Genomic DNA, 25,846 nt, shown 5'->3' on the forward strand with positions numbered 1-25,846 from the left:
ATTCCTTTTATGAGGTATCTGCACCCCTAATAGTCTCAAATCTTTGATAATAACGGATGTGATTTTCCAAGCAATAGAATACTGCTCTAATTTTGAAGTCTCTTTCAGTTAAAATTGTTTGGGTGATCATAGAGAGTTCCATGATGGAAGGCATTATGTAAATTAAGAAGATAATTTTAGTCATCATAAATAATAATAATGACGATGAATGGCAGTGTCACTGAGAAGAAGTTGCCCTGTCATTTGTTAGCTCAGAACAACCAGCTGTGAGTTAAAAATAATGAATGTCCAGGCTAAGAGAACAGAAAGTAGATGAGCCCATTTTAACCTCCAAACCGAAGACTTGGAGCAAACGCCTGATCTGGTGATGTGAGTATTTGAAATAGAAGTGAATAACATACTTAGCTCTGAGCTTTAATATCCCCCAACTGAATGCTCCGTACAAAAGGACTTGGTTTCTGAGTCTTTGGAGGCCAACGATATCAAAGACAAAGGAATCTGCAGTTCCCTTCTCTGTGTTCCCTGCCCTCAAAGAACTTCCAGGAAAAAGTCTGCAGTCGGAGAAGAACTGCTAAGCCAACAAGACCTGTTCGAAACACATGGATGTGTCGCTTATATTCACAAAATTCCCAACTGAGGGTAAATTAAAAAGTAATGCTCCTAGGGGTCCAGTTCATTGATGAATGAGTTTCTCCAAATAAAAAGGCTTTATTATCATTATTTATTCATCACTTTATTGGGGGGCTCTTACAAACCTTATAACAACCCATCATTCAGTTGTATTAAGCATATTTATACATATGTTTCCATCAAGATTTCCAAAATATTTTCTGTCTACGTGAACCCTTGGTATCAGCTCCTCATTTGCCCCCACCCTCCCTCCCCCACCCTCCCACCCTCATGAATCCTTGATCAATTATATATTATAGTTGTTATTTCATGTCTTACACTGTCAATTGTCTCCCTTCACCCACATTTCTGTTATTCATTCCCCCTGGGGATGGACTATATATTCAACTTTGTGATGGGTTCCCCTTACTCCCTCCCCCTCCTCCTCTCCCCCCACTATTTTCATGATCTCGCTACTCCACTACTGTTCCTAAGTGTTTTATATGCCCTGAGTTCCCTGTGTTGAAAACTCTTATCTGTGCCAATGTGCATACTCCAATCTACCTAGATTTGTAAGGTAGAGCTGGTCATGCGAATGGTGGGAAGGAAGCATGCAGGACCTAGAGGAATGATGTGTGTTCTGTCAGTGCTAGACTGCACCCTGGTTGAGTCGTCTCTTCCTTCCATCCCTTCTGTGGGTGGATGTCCAATTGTTTACAGATGGGCTTTGGGTCTCCACTCCAATCCCCCTCTTTCACATAGATATAATCATTTGTTTTGGATTTTTTGATACCTGATACATGATCCAGTCAACACGTTGTGATCACACAGGCTGGTGTGCTTCTTCCATGTGGGCTTATTTGCTTCCTTGCTAAATGGCTGCTTGTTTAATTCAAGCCTTGAAGACCCCAGATGCTATATCTTTTGATAGCCAGGCACCATCCACTTTCTTTACCATGTCATTACGTCTGTGCTCATTGGATTGCTCAGAAGACTTATCTCGGTAGTAAACTTTTCTTAACTTCCTTTAGGTGCCTCAGGGAAAAAATTGTCTAATTAAAATAAGGTTTTCTGAGGATATGCTGAGGGCCAGTTACATTCAGGGCAGAGAAATGAGTTCAAAGGTTTATGGTGACTATTTTTTGAATTCCAAAGGGAATCTTGAAATATTTTCAAAAAGGATTCAGGATGACCACAAGGACTTATTAGGAAGACCTTTAAGAAAATGAAATCTGAATTGGTGAGAAATAGGCCAGGAATAGTGTGTTGACTCCTCCCCCTCCCCCCATCATGACACTGAGTCTTCAAGGATAGCAAATGTTCCCCTCGTATAATTTTGTTGGGAAACCTTACGCTATCCACATTACAGCCATAACCTTGCCCTTTCAGATGTTTTTTGTTCCCAGACCTCAAAGAACATTCCAAAAGAGCACAATTTCTTTACCACAAATGTGCCCAAACTGCCATTTTCATGTGATATAAATTGAAAAGTGCAGAATTCTTCAGAGAGGGTGGAAAAGATTTATAGATCACAATCAGAACAGGATGGAGGATAGGTTGGGAAATGATAGCCCACAGTCTTAAACTCGTTTTCAATAAAGGTATCTATGATTTTGCAGTACTTTGTTTAAACTTAGTCTGTGTTCTGAGAGACAGGTGGTGGCAGGAGGACAAAGAAGCAGAAAGAAGGTGATTTAATAATTTTAGTTTTTAATTTTGGTGTGCTTACCTTTAGACATGGTCCAAGTGTTATCAATTGGATTTCCTTTAATATTCATTTACTATTGCTTTAATTTTTCTCTTAAAGACAGTAATTACTATATTATCTTGCATCATTCTTATTTTCAATAATTTTAATTCTATCTCTTTGAAATGTTCATTCTATTAGATTTTGATCTTTCCCACTTTACATTTTCGCTATTATTCTGATTTGTCAGCGACCTGAAATGGCGTTTTTGCTTCTTTGATATTAATTTAAATAGTTTGTTCTTTTAGATTTATAACTTTAAATCTAATTTTTCTTTCAATGTTTTTGTGTATTCTATGTTTTTTCTCTAGGATACAATGTCCTGTTGCTTAGCAAAAAGAATCATCTATTACAACAGCAAGGATCTCTAATATTTTTCTGCAAAGTCTGACACGGATGCTTGTGAACATGGCCTTGTAACCTCCACTAACTGGCCCTGTTACCTTGGGGACCTCATCTTGTACCTAGGCCTGAGGTCGCAAAGCATGAAAATGCTGATCCTTTTTAATTAATCCTTTTCATTATGCAGTCAAAAGGCATGTAGGGTCTGTTGGGGAAGATGAGAAAGCACAATATATTCTATATTCACTCTATATTCTATGTAGCAAGGTGACACACTCTTTATAACTGTGCTAAGAACCAGTAACATATTACTGAGAATAAAGACTTATCTGTAATACGCTGACTAATAATCAGTAACATATTACTGAGAATAAAGGCTTGTCTGCAATAAGCTGACTAAGATTGGAACCTGGGTGGAACAAGTGGTTAAGCACTCAGTTTTTAACCCTGTGTATGGTGGTTCAAATCCACCAAAATGTGTATCAGGAGGTAGGTTGGGTGAACTGCTCTCACAGCCTTGAAAACCCAATGGGAACATAGTGTACAATGATCTACGTGCTCCTTTGGTAAGTAGTAACAGGGGCTTTAAAAACTTATGAGTGGAGATATAAACAATACTCTCCCCTTGGGTGGGTTAGTGCCCTGTGCCCCCGATACCCATTTCTTTTTATTATTATTTCCTTTCCCCACCTCCTTTTTAGTTGTCTACCATGTGTATCCCTGTATTTGACCTGGTCCCTGCCCACATTACCTGGCCCTCACCTCAGGAGTGTTTGTATACAGTAGCTTTTACCCTACACCCCTTTTGCATTTTTTTAAAAAAGCTTACCTCAGTGGACTCATGTTGTACTTGTCCTTTTGTGCTTGACTTACTTCACTTAGCATGATTTCCTCCAGTTCTTCCCATGCATCGATGGGCTTCATACATTCATCATTGCTTTTGTAGCAATGCGTAGTATTCCATTGTATGTATATACTACAGTTTGTTTATATCTCCACAGGGAAAGAGGGACCAGACTTCAACCCAGTGCTCCAAGATGTGAATGCAACATGCCGGCGTGGAGTAGGGAACCAGTGGAGAGAGCTGGGGGGCTGGCCCCTACCTCAAATACTAAGTGGACACCTGCCTCTCCTCCCAGAAGAATTTATTTCAAAAGACAGCATTGGATCTACAGCTCTGGGAGAGGGACATATCTGATCAGAGCACACAGTAGCAGATGAAGGGGCAGGAGGAGAGAGTGGAGCAAATACTGGCCCACCAGGCCTTGAGGCTGATGATCCCAATTAGAGCAGCCAGTCCACAGAGAGGACCACATGGCCAGCCCCACTATGAGACCTGACGCCCCTCACTGACGCATAGCCCTGCGGGGGACCGCACCGGAGACACAGTGTGGGAATCAGCACCAGAGACACAGTGTGGGAATTGCGCCCAATCTGATCCTGCCACACTGAGGCAAACACTAAGAGCGTGCATCAGAACAGCAAGAGAATGGAGCAGTGAGGTCCCGAGTAAATGCTGAAGGTGGATTTTGGGGCCAGTGCATGGTGTTCCAACAGACTGGACTGGAAAACACTCCTAAAGGCCAACAAACGACCCTTGAGCTAACTACAAGCTTTTTCTTTCTTGTTGTGTTTTTTTTTTTGTCATTGGTTTGTTGTTGTTGTTATTTTGTTGTATGTTGTTGCTTGTTTTTGCTCTGTCTTGTTTTTGTGCATGTTATTATCTTTGCAGGTCTGTCTAAATAAGATAGGCTGGATGAACAATCTGGAGGAGAAAACAATGGGACCGACAGTTCCGGGGGGACATGGGAGAGGGGGAGTTAGGGGAAAGGTAGTGGTGTTAACAAACCCAGGGACAAGGGAACAACAAGTGATCCAAATTGGTTGTGAGGTGGGTGTGGGAAGCCTGGTAGGGCATGATGAAGGGTAATGTAACCAAGAGGAACTGCTGAAACCCTGGTGCGGACTGAGCATGATAGTGGGACAGGAGGAAAGTCACGGGAAATAGAGGAAAGAGCTAGGAGGCAAAGGGCATTTATAGAGTTCTAGACAAAGACATGTACATATGCAAATATATTATATATAAGGATGGGGAAATAGACCTATGTGCATACATTTATAGGGTTAGTATTAAGGTAGAAGAAGGACATTGGGTCTCCACTCAAGTACTCCCTCAATGAAAGAATACTTCCTTCTATTAAATTGGCATTCTATGATACTCACCTTCCTGATACAACAGTTGAAGACAAAGCATGTGCATAAGCAAATGTGGTGAAGAAATCTGATGGTGCCTGGCTATCAAAATATATAATATCTGGGGGTCTTAAAGGCTTGAAGATAAGCAAGCGGCCATCTAGCTCAGAAGCAACAAAGTCCACAGGGAAGAAGCACACCAGCATGTGAGATCACAAGGTGTTGAAGGGATCAGGTATCAGGCATCATCAGAACAAAAAAATCTTATCATAGCGAATGAGGGTGGGAGTGCAGAGTGGAGACCCAAAGTCCATTTTAGACCACTGGAGATACCATTGCAGAGGAGTCTCGGTGAGGAGACAAGTCAGACAGGATGTGATATAGCAATGGTGAAAAATAAAACTTTCCTCTAGTTCCTAAATGCTTCCTTCCAACCCCCACTATCATGATCCGAATTCTACCTTGCAAGTCTGGCTAGACCAGAGCATGTACGCTGGTGCAGATAGGAACTGTAAACACAGGGAATCCAGGGCAGATGATCCCTTCAGGGCCAGGGGTGTCAGGGGCGATACTGGGAGGGTAGAGGGTGGAGAGAGGGTTGGAAAGTGGGAACCAATTACAAGGATCTACATGTGACCTCCTCACTGGGGGATGGACAACAGAAAAGTGGGTGAAGGGAGATGTTGGACAGGACAAGATATGACAAAATAATAATTTATAAATTATTCAGGGTTTATGAGGGAGGGGGGAGGGGGGAGGGAAGGGAAAAAAAAAGAGGACCTGATGCCAGGGGCTTAAGTGGAACGCAAATGTTTTAACAATGATGAGGGCAATGAATGTACAGATGTGCTTTGCACAATTGATGTATTTATGGATTGTGATAAGAACAAAGCAAACAAACAAAACAGAAATCATGCAGGGAAGAAAGCAATTAAAACCCCGAAACTTATGAGTGGACATCTAAGACATGACTATTGATCTTTCCTACCTGGAAAAGAGAAGAGTAAAGAGACTTGAACACAGAAGGGAGCAAGTAATCCAATACACTAGCAAATTATAAGAACCCCCGTCTCCATGATCCTAAGACCAGAACTCAATGATGCCCGGCTCCCACTCCAACTACTCTGAAAAGGATCACATTAAAAGCTCCTGGATAGAGGGAGAGAAAAATGTGGAACAAAACTCAAAATAGTAAGCAAGACAATAACTAATAGAAACTAATGGGTCCTCTGAGATTATGCCCCTTTGTCACCTCTATAGTGTGAAAATGCACTCAACTCCCTTAATTATCCATTTCAATGTAAAATTTTCAGTTTCCCTTAACTCAAATCCCATAATTTTCAGCCAAACAAAAGGTAGGTCCATAAGGTGAATAATAATACTAGGAACGTACTCCTTAGATTACCAGTTTGAATCAAAAGGACATCATTTCCCAAAGGACAAAGCTCAGAAGGTAGGAAGGATTTGGAAAAAAAGAATGAATAGAAATGGAAAGATAGAAAAGAAGGTGGGGTAAGTGATGTTACATTGTAGGTATTACAATCACTAACATGACACAAAATGTGCGTGCATTGTGGATAGAAAGCTGGTATGATCTGCAAATCCTCATCCAATTCACAGTAAAATGCTTTAATAAAAGAAAAGAAAGCCTCATGGAGCGATCCTTCTCTGCACACATGGGGTTGCCATGACTCATAATGGATGTGAAAACAAGTAACAATAGGCAGCTATTAACCCACAGTCTCACTAGGAAGAGAGCATGATTTGAGATCCGGCTAACTTTCCCACTGAGTCACCAATAGTCATTCATTTATTCTGGATCCCAGTTTCCTCCTTTTGAGATGGAGAGTTTTATACTAGATTGTTTCTACAGATCCCTCGGGCATTAATCGTCTATGAATTTACAACTTGTTAGAAAGAAAGTAGGAGACCAACCTAAATAAACATAAATATTGTATTGCTGTATAGCTATTTGTACTAGAGAATGGAAGCTTGGGAGAATTTATATCTGACAAGAGAATCGATATCTCCCCAGTCATACTTGCTTGATGAAAGGAACAGGTTAATGAGTGTTAAGTCTGGCCAGGTGCCTGACGTACTTGCCGTTGATGACACCATCCGGGTTCAGCATGGGGATCATCTTGAAAATTAAGTTTTCCCTCAGGAGTCGAGCCACAGGGTCACTGCTGACCAGGAACTCTAAGGTCCCCTTCATCACCCAACTGGAGTTACTCTCTCCTGGGTGAACTCTGGCAGTGATCACTTGGTATGGACGTTGCCCTGCAGAAAAAGAAAGAAAAGAAAGTTAAAACTAAATGTTTTCCACTTTCATCAAAATATTCTCCATAAGGCATGGAGTCCCAAATAGGATGATTCTTCCTAATATGTATGATATGTATGAGTCTATTGTCCGACTGCCTCCATCTTTATTGATTTGAAATCCCAAGAGAGTGTAAAGTTAGACCTTAGGGCTATTATCAAAAGTATACGTTCTTAGTAATATTAAAATGAGGCCAAGAAGCAAATTTTATGAAGATTACCCAAGAAAACAATGGATTATCATGCAGGAATCTAGTTGTATGATATAGATCTGAGATTAAGCATTATCTTTATCACCTAACAGCTGTGAGATATTTCTCTTCTTGAAGATGGGACCAATAATTTATAACTTCAACTAGTTGTTACCTAAACAAGACATATAAATCTAAGACACTCAGCATATTGCCTTCCATTCAATACATGTTGGTTCCCAGCCTTCTCAATAAAAAAATTTGTGAGTACATTGGTCCTCTCATTATCCTTCAGAAAGAGATGTCAAATAAAACATATGTAGTATAAGTAATACTGAAAAGATACAGGACAGAGTTAAGTATCTGGAAGTTCTCAATAGAGCTCTCCAAAGAAATTTAGAGTCACAATACTTTCTTCACTCCTCAAAGAGTCAAGAAAAGGCTTTCTACTAAGTCACAAGGATAGACTCAATTGGAACTTGTGACTGCATTGAGTTGGGAACCATGAACTCACCTTCCCTCCTTTGCTGATAGAAGACATTTGGAGTATCAACGTGTTGAGTCACATTCTAAACCATTATCTATACATAGGTGGAAATGTGCTTTCATAGATTGATAATACCTTTCCCTGATATTTTCAAGGGGGTTTGTGTTAACCTCCTATCAGGTATTCACCAAGTATATGCTATCACTCTACCCCATTAGGTATTTTATTTTTCCTAATTTTTTTCATTTGTGTCTTTAACCAATTCCTTATTGCTCCAAAGTCCACTGTAAGGGTAATGAGGAAGCATTTGCTGAGTCCTAAGCGATCTAGTATTGCTATAACACAAACAGCACAAATAGATAGTTTCAACCAACTGAAATATATTTTCTCACAGGTCAGGAGGACAGAAGTCTAAAATCAGGGAGAGAAGGCTCTAGGGGAAGACTTTCTGTGAGTCCATCTGGGGGACCCCCAAATACAAAGGACAGGCTCTTGTTTCTTGATTCTCCCTCTCACTTCCAACCTGCCTTTGTCCTTTTGGCTTCTTATAAAATAAAATTTGATCCCAGTCACAGCCCAGAAAACCTCACTTCATGTTGAATCAGGGTAGTGACCTGAGTTAGGGTGTTTCATCTCACCCTGATCCTTTTACCACGGATTGGCTGGGCAGTTCAGATCACATCAGAAGAGATAATGACATCATCATATGACTACCAAATCACAGAGAAGCATGTCCACGCTTTGACACATATTTGAGAGGCACATAATTCAATCTATGAGAATAAGTATAAATACTCAAGTCACTATACAGTCTCATATTTAACAAGCCAGTCATTTCTTTCTGCCTCATTCAAATCCTGAGTTAAATATGGGTTATCAACCGTTACACAGTAGTTTTTAAGGGCACAAAAATTGTCTAACTCTGCGTAATAAAAGACAAATTCAAATAACTTTATAAGATACTAAAGCATAGATAAATGTATTAAAATAACCTAGTCATATTTACATTATCATCAAATTAAACAAACAAAGCAAAATTGTTGGTCTCTCTAGACTCCACTGGCATCCAATGAAATCGAGATTTAAGGGAAATATTATTGTTAGTAGCTGTGGAGTCAGCTCTGACTCACAGTAACCCTATACCCAACAGAATGAAGCACCGCCTGGTCCGTCTTCATGATCATTCATAGGCTTATACATTGCTTCCATTGTGTATTTCCTATGCATTCCAAATTAGGGAGTTCATTGTCCAAATTAGGGAGCACCATCAAGCAGTATTTCTATAAGCAAATGTTGTCCATGGGATTTCTGTAGACTAATTGTTGGGAGAAGAAACACCAGTCTTTACTGTCTGAAAACTCAGAGGCCTGTCCACCATGGGTGACCTTGCAGGTATCTGAAATACTACTAGAATGTTGTTGTTGTTAGGCGCCATAGCCTTGATCTGACTCATAGTGACCCTGTGTACAACAGAATGAAACACCACCCCGTCCTGTGCTGCCACACAATTGTTTTTACATTTGATCCATTATGGAAGCCACTGTGTCAATTATCTCTTCAAGGAACTTCCTCTTTTTCATTGCCCCTCTACCAAGGATGACGTTCATCTCTGAGTAGAAGGACAGATAGCATAACCTTCAGTATCAGAGCCACACGCAATCGACCACAGTACCACAAAATGGCACATGGTGGCATAGATCATTATATTTCTACTGATTATGGTGAAGGAAATTCACCTCAATATTTTGTCCAGCAAAGGGTTACAGACTCAGAAACCCACCCAGTGGTTCTACCTGTCCTATAGACACACTATGAATCAGAATCAAATCAAAGGCAGTGAGTTCAACTTTTTTAGAGTCTTGTACACTGGAGATAGTAGTTGCATCTTCCTAAGAGCAGATGTTTCGAGCATATTCCAGAAGCAGTAGCAGGAACTGGGGAGAAAAAAATTGAATAAATGATGGCTCTGTGCTCCAAGAGTCCATCATATTTACCAGAAGCAACAATTATTCAAGCGAGTAACGACAATTGGATTTTTATTTAAAGCACCAAAAATATATTTAGACCTTCTCAGATGTAATTGAATTTGGATTGGGTCTTCTAAAAACAAGTATCATCTCACCTGCTAGTGGTGAGAAATGGTCTTCCAAGCAAAGATCACTTCTCATCAAGCATAAATGCCAAGCATAAACACAGAGGATCTAAAATACACAGCATATGCATTAATGAATACAAGTTAATATGGCTGAAGCAGAGGGTTGGCCAATGGGGCATATAAATGGAGAAAAGCAGACTGGTGCCAAACTGGTATGATTCTCCCTGATTTATATTGATTGGATCAGTAATTTTACTTTACCCAATAATGCAAACATTTTCAACCACTGTGTCAGCATATCAGTATCATGTGATTACTGATGACATTTGGTAAAGAGTCAACAATTACAAATAAAGTACAAACCTGTGTTGACTATATAACACACACACACCATCAATGGAGGGTTGTCTGCCCAACAACCTTTCTCTTCTTCCTTTCTTAATAAGAGGTCCATTATTTTAAGAAGAGGAGCACTGGTGATGTAGTCGTTACACCCTGGTCTGTGATGTTCATGGTCTGCACTTTGAAACCACCAGCAGCTCAATGAGGAAAATATCGGGTTTTCTACTCCCAATTACAGTCTCAGAAACCTCCAGGGGTCTCTGTGAGTCAGCATTGACTTTTTGGCAGTGAGAATTCATTTTTAAAAATGAAGAAGGTTCCCAGCTTTATTGATTCTGCTGTAGGTAGGATTGGCCATGGTAGCAGAGGTGAGTCTTTCTGAAAATTAGTTAAAGGAGACAATTTAACCTGGCAAATACTGTCTTGGTTTTTGTCTCCTGTCTTTTTCTCCTCCTGTCTTTCTTGCCTTCTTCATAGATATTAGATCTTCAGGTAGATAACCATCGAGAATCAAGTCACATGCTAAATTGGCATAACATTTTGAAAAAGCTTGGGTTCCTAATGAATTCTTTGACCAACTACACCATATTTCCTCTGTTTACTTCAAGATCTCTGAATATTGGAGAACAACAAACCAGTATTTAACTCACTCCCTCACTGCCACCAAGTCAATGACAATTCCTTGAGACCTTATCAGACACAGTATCAGACACTGACCTTATCAGACACTATTGAGACCCTATTAGACACAGTAGAACTGCTCCCGTGAATTTATAAGACAGCAATTTTTATTGGAATAGAAAGCCCCATCTTTCTTCCTTGGAGGGGGCTGGTGATTTTGAACTGTTTACCTTATACTTATCAGCCCAAGTTGTAACCACTACACTACTATACAGTTAGGTCTGTCTAATTATGTTTATATTCAACTCATAAAAATTCACTGCCATTGAGTTGTTGCCTATTCCTATCAACCCAAAAGGACAAAGTAGAATTGTCCCAGTGAGTTTTTGAGGTTGTAAATCTTTATGGGGCTATTCAGCATCATTTTTCTTCTGTAAAAAGGTTGGCGGGTCCCAAGACTTTGTGGTCTGTAGCCCAATATGTAACCCTCTAGCTCCCCAGCACTAATTTATAGAAATGCAAATGCAAAGTTAAAGCCAGTTCTATCAAAACGTTACCTTGAATAGCATGCATCAAGGTGTGATTTCTGGATTGGATTAAAAATGGTGAAAGGTGGAGTTGTAATGGGAATTGTATTTGACAGTGTGTCTCAGGAAAGAATGATTAAGAACCGCTAACTTAAAAAAGACAGAGTCAATCAAGGATAGATTTTCAGTCAGTGAAACACACGCCAGAGCCTTTGCCTTAGAAACAGAGTTCCAACTTCATTGTAGATCATTTGTTTAAGCAGAGACAGTATGGTATAACTGATTAGAGCCATACTTCCAGAGTTCCAATTCCAGATCTCCTATTTTCTACTAGAGTTGAATCACATACTTCCCTGACTCTTCATTTTTCTATATGTGAATGGGAAAATAAGAGTTCCTAACTAAGGTATTTGCTGAAATGATTAAATTAACTTAACATGTTCATGTTTCAGAGAGTTGTTAATCCATGGTCAGAACTTCAATAAACATCGACTGCTATTTCCTGTTGCTGTTCTCTCTCCACCCTCCCACCTCAAAGAACATGCTACATCCTTTGGGAAGTCGTGTGAGGCCAAACTTAAAAAAATATATGCATAGTTGATAATGATTTCCCTTAGCATTATCAATGGACCCCATGAAGTTAACTTAAGAAAGGTTAATTTTTAAGAAAAATACATAAAGAACTCTTTAGGTATAGTGGTTACGTGCGGGCCTGCTAACTCCAGGTTCTGCCGTTTGGAACCACCACCAGCCCCTTGGTAAAAGGTGAGGCTTTCTCCTTCTGCAAAGAGTTACAGTTTCCGAGAATTCACAGAAGTAGTTTGCTTCGGAGGTTATTCTGTAAGTCTCAAACAAGCCAACTACCTTGAGGGAACCAAATAGCACAGGGATGCCTGTCTAAAAGCACCCTTGGACAGAACGTGCATGACAAAATTAAGACCGTTTCTGAAGACATCAAAATTCGCTTTGAGATGCTGCATCTGAGACTGCAGATTTACTAACTCAAAATGTTGGTGATGTGGGGGGAAGATAGGCAGTAAGCGAGCTGGACATTAACCGGAGGTCACCTTGCCCTCTATAGCATTTTTGGAGTCACTTTTCACTCCCTCCAAACAAGCTGCATTGGCGCGCCAGTAAAAAGCTTACTGAGAAAGAAAGCGGCTTGATGAATTTTTATCCAATCAGCGACCAATTTTCCTTTCTATAATTCCATATCACTCTCTTTGTGGTTTTTGAACTATGTTAATTTGCAGTCTATCGAACAACCATCGTAAGTGCTTCCAGACCAGCAAAAAGAAATGAAAAATCGCTTAAACTCTGATAAATTTTCAACACTAACTCAACGCTCTCATTGTCTGGGCCAGTTGGCTTCCAGTGCCTGATAGCCCCAATACAATCCAGGCCATGAGTCAATAAACCAAACGCAGGCCCTCTCAGAGAGCTGTCAGCCATATAGCTCTCTGTGAACTTTTCTGTTGGAGGGGGGACAGATTGATAAGCTGCTTTATTTTAACAAAGTACATGAACTTGCAGGCTCTTCTGAACATCTCAATAATGCAAATGGAGATAATTGTGAGTTCTCATGAAGACATAAGCAGCATTTTAGTCATTTCCCAGTGATTTTCCTCTCTCTCTTTGTGTAATTTAAGACAATTTTCTAGACATATCAGTGAGTTAAACTTATGGGACCATTCAGTTGTATCAGCAAATGGTACTCTAGCGAACCCATAATAGACAACAGCTGTAAAGAGTATGAAGCATGCATACCATGTGTTTTTTCTCCACGTAATTGGCAAGTGCTGTCTTAATAACTCATATTTGTTCAGCATTGAGCAGAGTTTTAGGTATCAGCATTTATTGCTGTTTTGTTTTTTGTTTTTTTGCTCTGCAATTTATAAAATCTATTCCAGAGGTACTCAAATCTATGAGGGAGACCTAGTTTGGCCATATTCTAATTTTTGAAATTACATATTTGCAATTATCAGTAGTAGTGACAGCTATAAAAAGACATTAGGAACAACAAGAGGAGTGAATAATGCCCGAGGGAAATTAAGCTATAACCAATAGAAATTGAATTAAAACTGAAAGATGTGTGATGATATGCATGACTACCTAACTAGATAAGGCCCTATACATTTATTTCATCTTTATCTCAACAATATATATTAAGCTTTTGCCTACAGTTTGCTAAGGAGCCCTGGTGACACACTGGTCAAGTTCATCGAATGGCTAGCATTTCAAAGCCACCAGCCTGTTCCACGGAAGAAAGAAGTGACAGTCTCTTTCCATAAAGACTTACTTCCAGGAAAACTGTCTGGGGCCATTATACCCTGTCCTATAGCACTCCTAGGTGTTGAAATCAACTTGACAGAAATGGGTTTGTATAGTATATTCTGTTACTTTCTAGGGATTCCGAAGGCAATAATGGTGCTCGTCTTTACTGAACTAATCATAGTCAGGCACAAAGATAATTATGATCAAATTTTATTAGGGAATGTATTCATCAAAAACATACGATTGCCAAAGACAAACGGGTGTATAAGTAAATGTGGCGAAGAAAGCTGATGGTGCCCGGCTATCGAAAGAGATAGTGTCTGGGGTCTTAAAGGCTTGAAGGTGGACTTGCGGCCATCTAGCTCAGAAGCAATAAAGCCCACATGGAAGAAGCACACCAGCCTGTGCGATCACGAGGTGCCAAAGGGACCAGGTATAAGGCATCATGCAAAAATATAAATATATATAAATACATATATATATACCATAGTGAATGAAGGGGAAAGTGCAGAGTGTAGACCCAAGGCCCATTTGTCAGCCACTGGAGATCCCCTCATAGAGGGGTTTAAGAGAGGAGATGGGTCAGTCAGGGTGCGATGTAGTACCGATGAAGAACACAGCTTTCCCCCAGATCCTGGATGCTTCGTCCCACCAACTACCATGATCCAAATTCTACCTTGCAGGACTGGATAGGGCAGAGGTGGTACACTGGTGCATATGGGAGCTGGAGGCACAGGGAATCGAGGGTGGATGATACCTTCAGGATCAGGGGTGTGAGGGGTGATGCTGGGAGAATGGAGGGTAAGTGGGTTGGAAAGGGGGAACTGATTACAAGGATCCACATATGACCTCCTCCCTGGGAGATGGATGGCAGAGAAGGGGGAGAAGGGAGACTCCAATAGGGCAAGATATGACAAAATAACAATCTATAAATTATCAAGGGCTCATGAGGGTGTGGGGAGCTGGGAGGGAGGAGGAAAAAAAGAGGACCTGATGCAAAGGGCTTAAGTGGAGAGCAAATGCTTTGAAAATGTTTAGGGCAAAGAATGTATGGATGTGCTTTATACAATTGATGTATGTATGGATTGTGATAAGAGTTGTATGAGCCCCTAATAAAATGTAAAAAAAAAACATTTTCATAACAAAGGAGACTGCTTGCTACACATCTGTAATAATAATATAGGTGATTATAAATTATTTAAATATCCATCCACTGGAACTAGTTATAAAATGATAAAACCAACTATAGTAGAACCATTAAAAATGACATGTAGAGGTCTCTCAGTAGCCCTGAGAAGACATCTCTGATATAATGGTGAGTTGAATCAAAGAGGCTGAAAGAGTTCCATCACAGAAAGCTCATTAGTATATAACTCAAAAACCTACTTAGAAGATGGAGACTCTGAATGGTGTACATAGTTCTCATAACCAGTAGCTATCTGAAAATACTTGACATTTTAGTCTACCCAGAAGTACTTCTGAAAAAAGGCGAGGCAATCTACTTCTAAAAGCTCACCAAACCCAAGTGGAAGGCAAATTTTGAGAATGATGAGGGCAACGAATGCATAAGGGTGCTTTACTCAATTGATGTATGTAGGGGTTGTGATAAGAGTTGTATGAGCCCCAGTAAAATTATTTATAATTTTTTTAAAAAGCTCACCATTGGAAGTCAAATGGATCAAAGTTGTACCCTGATCCACATGAGGTGACCATGCGTTAATTCAGGGACACCTGTCTGGAAATGGAGATCATCTGGCTTAGTTTTACTACTTACTTCTTTGTTCTTATCTTGAAGGCTTATCTCTTCAAAAAATAATAATCATATAAAATCACTTAAAAAGCCAAAATATTTTTACACAAAAAAGGGAGAAGGGGGAGAAGGAGAAAGAGAAGGAAGAGGAGGAGGAGGAGGAGGAGGAGGAGAAGAAGAAGAAATGAAGTTTTGAATGCCAGATGTCTTTTGTCCTAGTTCATCAAGCTGGAGTCAGAGATTTCCAGGTAAAAGAAAAGGAAATAGGCAATAAAATGAGAGAAGCGGTGGCAAGCAATATACTTTCAAACTGAAGTAAGTAATACCTGAGGACAAATGATGTGTGTTTACATGGCTGAAGCATTAGCTATATGAAAGGAAGAGATGGTGTGAAGCTAAAAACTAAGTTTGTACCTGCTTCTTCATAGCCCAATCATATAAGCCTCCATATATTTATTTATCCTTTCTTTCAACAATATCCATTCAGTTTCTGTCTGTAATGTGCTAAATTTGGGCAGATGAGGAATTTGGAAACACCCTGGAAATGACTGTACAAGGGTGTGATCAGTTGTGTGGTCTTCCTAGAACATTAAAGTTAGATGGGGGGGCTGAAGGAGTGAGAGGGGAGGCAGAGGGGTCTTCCTTTCCCATGAAGATTTACAGTCTCATAAATTCAAAGAGGTAGTTCTACCCTGTCCTACAAGGGGCCACAATGAATTGGGATGGACTCAATGTCAGTGAGTGAAGGGATGAGGGAAATGCCCAAGAAAGTAGACTGCAAGTTCCAAAGAAAAGTCAGCAAACAAGAAATCTAGGAAAAGGAATGAATAAATAAGACCTGACTAAAAGGCAAACTCAACACTCACTGCCATCAAGTCGATGTCAACTTATGACAATCCTATACAGCAGGGTAGACCTGCCCCTATGAGGTTCTGAGACTATAACTCTTTGTGGGAGTAGATAGCCCTGTTGTTCACCCTGAGAGCATCTGGTCATTTGAAGTGCTGACTGCATGGCTATGTGTTCAATGTGTAACCACTACACAACCAGAGCTCCAAGTCATTCCTAATTTGTACATCTTAACAAACACTTTTCAGTAAGGAGGCCTCACCTCAGCTAGGGTCAGTTCCTGAAAATGGTGGAAGAAGACGACCAATCAGTTCCTGCCACATAACATTGTTCTATGGTCACCCCAATCAATAGACACTCCCACAAGAATGATTAGGGTAGCTTACTTGAAAGTCAAATAAAGAGGTGGCAGGTGTGTACATGTATGTGTGTGTTTGTGAGTGTGTGTGTGGGTATGTGTGTTGGGGTATGGGGGAGGGGTGGACTTTACCTTAAACTTCCCTGCAGTGGATTAAAGGAACTGAAATACTCCCTTAAGGACTTAGGTTGAAATGCCCTAGTGTTAGAAGCAGATAACTGCTACCCCAAATATGGTCACTGAACTTTAGCTGGAATCTCTTGCTTTAAGGGTGCTCAGTGAATGGTAGCCCAGGACGACCACGTATTTACTATTGTCATGCTCTCTCTGCTTTTTTATGATGTGTTAGTTGAGACATGGTTCTGTCTTGTGGATGAGTGCTATTGAAAAATTTGCCCCATCACCAACCTTGGTTGCTCGTGTAAATAGTGTCCAGTCACTTAACCCTTTAACCTGTACAAGTCAGTAGTTCATGCATTGTGGTACAAAAAGCCGCCATATATATGTGCAATTTCCTTTGCTCAACAGTGCCATTGGCTAAATAAATGATTCTATAAGTAGAATTACCTAATGCTCCATGAAGATGATTTATAATGTTTTCCAATAAAATGATATCTCTAAAGTGAACTAGGGATATATATAAATCATATATATGAAGAATAACTTAGGATCATGATTGGAGGAAGGCTTATTAACAGCCTGTGATATGTCGATGATACAACTTTGCTTGCAACAAATGAGGAGGACTTGAAGCACTTGATGAAGATTATGGACTGCATTCTTCAGCATGCATTGCAGCTCAGTTTAGAGAAGGCCAAAGTTCTCACAATTGGACCAATAGGTAACAACATGGTAAACTGGGAAAGACATGGGTGGAAAGGGCATGGGTGGAAGAGGCATGTGTGGAAGAGGGGTCAATGAAACAGACATGGGAAAACTAGAGGAAGGAATTTTGACCCACAGGTGATATCTGCTAATGTAAAAAGAAGGTAGTCTACTGGTATATGCTTGATAAAGAACAGGGATATTGCTAAATATTCTGTAATACGCAGGACAGCCCACTACAACAAAGAAGACTTACATGTCAATAGTGATACTATTGAGAAATCCTGGGTTTTTTGCTCTAGCTAAATGATCTAGCACATTATTAAAGAGAACTGATAACAGGCACAATCCTCGTCTTGTTCCCAATCTCAGTGAGAATTTTTTAATAATTCAACGTTAAGGCTGTTTTGAAAGCCTTATAATCTTTATCAGATTAAGAAAGATCTCTTCTATTTCCAATTAAGAGTTTTTAATTCTAAAGAATGTCACATTATCTCAAGTGATTTTTTTAACACCTATTGAGATGAACACATACTTTTAAGTTTATTTTGTTAAGGAGAATTGCATTTATTTATTTTTATTCCCTATAGAGAAATCTTCAAATATACATTGATTTATTTTTATCACCCAGCTACAAAGAGCATCAGCTCAGAGTCACTCAGTGCATGTATATTCCTATCCAGTATTGAGCTCTCACATTATTATTTTGAAGGAAATCTGAGGTATCATTTTCTTTCAACACCGACTGATTGATTTTTTTTCAAGTTGTATCAACCTGATACTCTTGGAATAAAACCAATTTGATTGTGATGTATTATCTTTTATGTAGTCCTAGATTCAGTTAATTTTTGCTTTAGGTGTTTTGCATCTATGAGACCCATGGTAAAGATGGGCCTGACATGCGTCTCTGCTGTACTATCCTTGTCAGGCTTATGTATCAAGGTTATGATGAGTTGGAAAGCATTAAGGATTTTGGGTTTCTTTGGTTTTTTTTGTTTTCTGGAACATTTTTGCAAGATTGACATTATTTCTTGCTTGAAGGTAAAACTGCCTCATATTCTCTTTGTCAGAAGACTTTAATAACAACCCAAATCGAATAATAACAAAATTAACTTCTGTAATAAATACATTCCAATTATTTAGTAATACATTTAATAATTTAGATTTTCTACCAGAAAGATGGTTTCCTGTGTCTTACTTTCAAGTACAATTTTCCACATGTACCAACCAAGCTAGGTTTGATCTTGTTCAATTTATCTTATTTTTAGTGATATAATGTCTACTTGGTCAATAAATGACTGAACAGTATATATTAAAAATCTCCAAAGATAAATGAGAATTTATCTATTTTTTCATCATCATGTCCATTTTTATATTATTTATTTTGTTGGGATGTCACTAAGTACAGTTTTAGAATTGTTTTATTTACTTGATTAATTGAACTGCTTATAAGGTATCGGTATTATTCTATGTCTGCTAGAGCATTTTTGCATTAAAGTCTGCTTTGCATTAATATAGTTTTTCTGAAGAAATACAGGAAAGAACTAGGAGGCAGAAGACATTTATAAAGGCATAAATTTAGGCATGCATATGTGTAAATACATTAGCATAAAATGATAAGGATATAGGTCTATGTACATAAATGTTAAGGAATAAGGTAACAGACAGGCATTGGATCTCCACTCAAGTACTTCCTCAATGTGAGAACACTTTGTTCTAATAACCTGGCATTCTATATATGTTCCTCACCTTCCCTACACATTCACTGAAGCAAAAATGGGTGTATAAGTAAATGTGGTGAAGTAAGCTGATGGTGCTCAACCATTAAAAGATACAGCATTTTAGGTCTTAAAGGCTTGAAACTAAACAAGTGACCATCTAGCAGGAAAGCAACAAAACCCACACGGAAAAAGCACACTAGCCTGTGCGATCATGAGGTGTTGATGGGATCAGTATCAGGAATCTAAGACCCAAAACAATCAAATACACTGATGAAAATGATGAGGGTAGGAGAAGAGAGCCAAAGCCCATCTGTAGATAATTGGACATTCCCTCACGGAAGTCACAAGGAAAGAATGAGCTAGCCAGGATGCATGACAGCATTGACGGAGCACACAACATTCCTCTAGTTCTTTAATGCTTTCTCCTCCCAACTGTCGTGACCCCAGTTCCGCCTTACAAATCCAGCTACACCGAAGCACGTACATGGGTTTAAGAGTCTCAGCACGTGAAATCCAGGACAGATAAACCCCTCAGGAACAGCAGTCAGAGTAGCAATGCCATAAGACTAGGGGGACGGTGGGGAGAGAAACGGGCAACCGACTACAATAATGTATAGCTCCCTCCACCCCCCATCCCCAGAAGGACAAATAACAGTCATGAGGATGAAGGAAGATAATGGGTGGTGTAAGATATGAAATAATAATTTATAATATAATGTATCATTGGGCCATGAGGGTTGGGCGAGGAAGGAAAAAAGAGAAGCTGATACCAAGGGCTTAAACAGAAGAAAATATTTTGAATTTGATGATGGCAACATATGTATAAATGTGCTTGCTACAATCGATGTGTGGCTTTCTAAAAGAGCTGTAAGAGCCCCTAGTAATAAGATGTATTAAGAAAGTATATACGATATATAGAGTTTTTCTGGCTTTCTTTTGGATCATATTTACAATGTTTATATTTTTCCATCTCTTCACTCTTAAATTTTCTTTAAGTTTATGTTTGTCTTTTGAAGCCACCATATAGTTGGGTATTGTTTTTTATCCTGTCTGACATTCTTTTATTATTTTTCATTGGAATTTTTAGTCAAATTGTATTTTATGTTGTTAATTATACATACAATGTGGGCTCAATGCTACCATTTTAGTGTTTGTTCTTGATTTCTTCATAAATATTGTATGGTCTATTTTCTTTCCTGAATTACCTGCATTAATTGATTAGATACTCTTTCCATGTTTCTTTTAGCTCCTCTGTTAGCTTGATAAGGAGCCTGGTGGTGTGATAATGTTGCCTAATCTTCCATTCTTCAATTGGCATGCTTTTGGTGTTATATGCCATTCCGTTTTCTTAAACTCTTAGGAATCCTAGAGGATGGAATAGAACTGCTCCATGGAATTTATAGAAGCTGAAGAGCATGATTGGGTTTTGAACTACTGAGCTTTCATTTAGCAGGCAAACAATTAACCACTTTGCCCCCTTCTCATACCAGACTCGTTATATGGTATATAGCGATTACAAATAGGTGTCTTTCACTTATCACAATAAATATATATATATTTAATTCCCACCTGTGTCTTAAAATTCACAAGACATCATGCTTAGTATTTTGTAAAGTCAATATTAATTTAGATTTTTATCACATGTTGAGCCTTTTAATTATCTTCACGTTATTGCATTTAAAATCCTCTACCATAGTTTCTCTCCTTCTGCCTGGGAGTCACTTGATCGTGTTTCTTCTGGTATGAGTCTTATAACAATTATCACACTTTCTTGCCTGAATATGAATTAGTCTCACCTTGATTTTGATAAACACTTTTACTGGGTATAAAATTATATCACCCCGACTGATAAACGCCATTTTCCTTCTACTAGGATCCCCAAAGAACCTGACTATTTGTTAGCCCTTACAAGTAATTTGACTCCTTATTGTGCAGCAAGAGAAAAAAATCTTTTGTTTTATTTTGGTGTCTGTTATCTGAGTTATTTATAGACGGCATGGAACTGAAAAAAAAATCTTTAAGTTGTAATTTTCCAGTTCCTGGACCGTCTTCTGATTTTTCATTTTCTCCTGCTGATTCCCTTTGATATGTATCGATGAATAGTCCCAGTACTTACATGAAGCTTTTCCATAGTAGGAAAAACCTATACCATTTATTTCAGAAACTTATCTAACTTCTTAGACAGGATTGTTGTCAACAGAGTGAAATGAAAAGAGACCTTTATTTTTATTCAATGACATCACAACTGGAGGATATCAGACATACTAACAAATGATTTTGACAAGTGATGTTCAAATGGATAGGACTATATGTAAACACAATTCTGACATTTCTATAGTACCTGATAGTTGAGAAGACATTTCCCCCTACATTATTCTTATAGCACTCAGAGTTAATTCCTGAGGTAGGCAATACACGTATTATCTTGCTTTCTGGTGTGCTTGCGAAGATATGTAGAGAAAGCAACAAAGCACTTAAGTGTTCTGAATAAAAACCCAATGTTTTTTCATTTTACAATGCATTGCCCTGTGTGTATAGCTGAGAAGGTGGAGATGAAACCTACTGAGACAAAACATGGTCTCTCGGGTGTAGTAAACAAGCACTAGATAAATAATGAGGCAGTAGGCGGGTTTGAGATCCACTTCTGTCTCATATGAGTTGTGTGGAGTTGAGCAGATAAAATTTTACTTCCTGGTCTAAAAAAATGCCCTCTTATGTCCTTTGTAGTACAAAACTCAATGATTGTCATCGGTGATGTGAAATGTAGACAACACTAAACTTTTTTGGCCAGTGATTTTAATCTTCATTCTTCCCTATTTTCCTGTACTCTTAATAGAATTGCTAACAAGACGCAAAATTATATGGAATGATTTTTTTTTCTTTTTTCCTTTTTTTTAATGATGTTTTTTTTTCTTTTTACAGTATCTAGGGGTCAATGCTAATAAACAATGAAGTGGTTAGAAGTCAGGCGGTGGCAGAAGAAAACAGAAAGTGCAGATAATTATTTCTAATAATTAGCTTTACAACAATAGAGTATGGGCTGGCTCTTTATTGCCGCTCAGATTTTTGAAGCATAACTCCTTCGCATATGAGCAGGGTCTCTCTGCTCACATGCCCTGAATTACAAACTTTTAATCTATGATCCTTCTGGCCCAAATATCAAGCTAATAAGAGAAATAACTAACCTATAGTTTCCAAATGGTTTTGTATTTATTGTTGCTACAAATGATGATGAAATTAAATTCTCGGTTAGATCCAAATATCTCATCCTCATCCCTGTATTTCTGTAGTGATGCGAATTAGCCTCAGGCCATCTCTGTTTTAGAACTTTGCATTCTGCCTGACTTCCCAAGCCTGACATATAGCTTCCATTCCCCAAAATGACATGTCGTCCTGGAAGTTCTGACCTCCTTGAATTCGCTCTGGAATTTTTTCTCTTTTTTTCAATTTTCACCCAACAGAGAAAGAGTATGGGGTCCAAGGACTGACAGCAGAGGTGTTGGTGGCCTACCTTTTGTCAGGGAGCCTCAAGCCAGTAGGGAAAATTGCTATAGAGGCAAATGCCAGATGATGAGGATAACGGAAAAGCAAATCAGTCCATCTCTTCTGGGACAATTTTTAGAAACACAGGAGGAAGTGGTGTAACCAAGGCTGAGACAACAATTTTATACTCTGCACACATATGAGCCAATTCATCTGCATTTTCTCATCTGAGTCGGACTGTACAGTTTTTTTTTCTGGAAATTGTTGTTATACTATGCTGGCAAATAAAAATAATACATCTGTGCTATAATGATACATAATATAGACAGTATAATAACATAGGCTTTGGATTGAGTTTGAGAAATTTACTACACAGAGAAATGACAGTCACATGGGAGAAGTGAGTTATCGTGGCAGGGAAATTACAGACAGATGTTGCTACACTCCCGTGGGACCCAACCTCCCCTCCCCCCAAATCTCTCGGGGCTCCCTCCAACATGCTGGCTCACTTTCATTGCCCAGCCCAAGATCCCTCTAGTAGAATTATGGTGATCTGGATTTCTTGGGTGTCACAAATGCTTATGCACTTAATGCTAAAGGGAAGGTTGGTGGTTTGAAGCCACCCATCGGCACCTCAGATGAAAATCATGGTTATCGATTTCCCAAAGGTCAAAGCCAGGAAACCCTTTGGGGCAGCTTGACTCTGTGCATGCCCGTCCGCCTGAGTCAGAATCAACTCTAGTATCGCCGGTTGCTGTTTATCTTGAAGGAACATTTGAACTTGTTTCCTCAAGCCCCAGTTCTGAGAACTCCTGACAACCGCAGGTGAGGGCTCAATGACCCTTGGCTGGTTCGGAGTGGATGTCTTTGTAAGAGAAATGGCCAAGCATCAGACAGCCTCCTGCCAGAGCTCCTGCTCGAAACACTCATGTAGACAGGACCCACACATCTGGTCACCTCCATAAACAACCTAATCAAAATGAGATGGGATGGGAACCACTTCTCACTCTAAAAATGCATCATCCTATCATGTTATATTGTATTTCAGTCTATCAAGTAGATGCAAATCATAAGGCACTGAAAGACAAGAATCTTGAAGAGTTTAAAGAGCTATTATTTTCACTCAGAAAACATTGAAATAAATTTTAGAGATCGTTTCTGCTCTCAGGCCACATACAGATTTCTTGCTTTGTGCTTTTCAACCTTATTTGCTTAACAGAGTTGAGCGGGAACATTGTCCAAAAAACGTAAGGGAGCTGACTCTGGGTTCCAAGGACAATTTGTTCCAGAAGCAAAGTCTGTGAACCTCTGAGGTGCCCTGGTGCCAAAGATTAAACATAGAGTTGATCACCACAAGGCCATTGGGTCAAACTCACGAGACACATTGCAAGAGACAGGTGAGAATGTCTTGCCTATAAATATTTGTTAACAGAAACCCAATGAAACACTTTTATTCTACCCTATAGAGTCTCTCAGTGTGAGTTGGAATCCACTTGATGGCAGTGTTTTGTTCTATTTTTGTTGCACTTGTGTTGGATGCTACAATAGGGGATCCTGTGTAGTGCAAGTGCTTAACAAGGCTGACAGGTAAATCCAACCAAAGATGCCTCCGAAGAACGGATTTGGCATATTCTGCAGAGAAATCTGTCATTAAAGAGCACAGTTCTCTGAAACACACGGGGTCACTATGAACCTGACCCGGCTTCACAGCAATTGGATTTTTGTCCTATCATTGTTTGCTGAGGCAGTTGCTCGTGTATTTCATTACACATCAGGTACAAAGAGACTTGGAATGATGAGAAGAGTAAAAAACAAAATAAAACCAACAAAAGCACTCTCATGAGCAATGGAAAATTTTAAATGAACAGGTAGGATACTTCTATTTTACAAAGGGGTACTCAAAAGCAACAATGGAAAAAAATCTCTGTTGTGTAGCGCTTTCATAGTATGCATAGCCCCCGCATTCCCCCGCTAAGCGAGCATTCAGTAACTATCCTGGTTTAGTGCACCCAGTGGCATAGTCTAGGAAGGTTCTCTCTGGGCACAGTGAATTTTTTTGCAAAAGCAGTTTTGCTTGAACCTTGTTTTTTTGTGATGGCTAATTTAAGAGAATAGCATGTGGCTGTGAAATTTTGTTGCTTGCAGTGGAGGGAAATGCCACAGAAACTGTTGTGATGTTGAACACAGCTTACAAGGACAGCGCTATGGGAAACACTTAAGTATATGAATAGTTTTCTCCTTTTAAAAAAGGTGACATGCTGATAGATGAAACACTTCATTCTGGACGTCTGTCAACTTCCCAAATGGACTGAAATTTCAACAAAACGCCTGCACTTGTGCTCAAAGGCCGACGATGGAGTATTGAAGAGATGGGGAAGCTATTTGGACTATCTTCGAGCTTGGTTCAGCAAATTTTAACAGAAGATTTGGGGATGGGAAAAATCACTGGAAAACTGTGCGTCAGGTTCCAACTGACCAGGGAAAAGATTGTCAAGTGGAAACATGCCATGTTTTGAAAGAACAATGCCAAAGAAACACAGACAGTTTTTCCACGTTCATTGATGACGAGATATGATGTTATTCTTATGACCCTGAAAGCAAATATCAATCAAGGCAGTGGAAGACCTCATTCCCCAAAAGTGTGATAAGTGAAATCAAAGATCAAGATGATGCTCATTTATTTTATTTTATTTTATTTTATTTTATGTGAGAGGGACAATGCATTTGGAGTTAAGTCCACCAAGTCAGCCTTATTTAGAGGTTCTGAAAAGATTTTGTAACAGTGTGGGACATTAAAGGCCTGATTTGTGGCAGATGGGGCACTGATTTTGCCACCACAGCAATGCACTTGCCCTTGCAGATATCTCAGTGTGCCCGTTTTTGGCAAAAACCCAGCATGCCTCTCTTGCCCCATGCACCTTACTCACCTGATCTCACTCTGTGTGACATCTGTTTGTTTCCTCAAATGAAGAGGAACATGAAAGGACAGCGATTTGATGATATACAGGAAGAGGTGAAGAAAAAAACCAGGGTGGTATTGTCAACCATCCAAATACATCAGCTTGGAAACTGTTTCCAAGAATGGACTAGCAGATTTGACAAATGCATTATGT

At 39.3% G+C, this 25,846-nt stretch overlaps 1 protein-coding gene across 1 annotated transcript in view; it reads right to left on the reverse strand.

Moving 5' to 3' along the window:
- Window positions 1-25,846, reverse strand: part of AGBL1 (AGBL carboxypeptidase 1) — a 1,082,464-nt gene that overhangs the window by 707,397 nt on the left and 349,221 nt on the right. The window contains exon 17 of the mRNA XM_075557460.1: window positions 6,991-7,171. Within this exon, the coding sequence (XP_075413575.1) occupies window positions 6,991-7,171 (181 nt within the window). The remainder of the gene's footprint in view (window positions 1-6,990; window positions 7,172-25,846) is intronic.

The sequence above is a fragment of the Tenrec ecaudatus genome, chromosome 9 (assembly GCF_050624435.1).
Source record: "Tenrec ecaudatus isolate mTenEca1 chromosome 9, mTenEca1.hap1, whole genome shotgun sequence".
Lineage (NCBI taxonomy): Eukaryota > Metazoa > Chordata > Mammalia > Afrosoricida > Tenrecidae > Tenrec > Tenrec ecaudatus.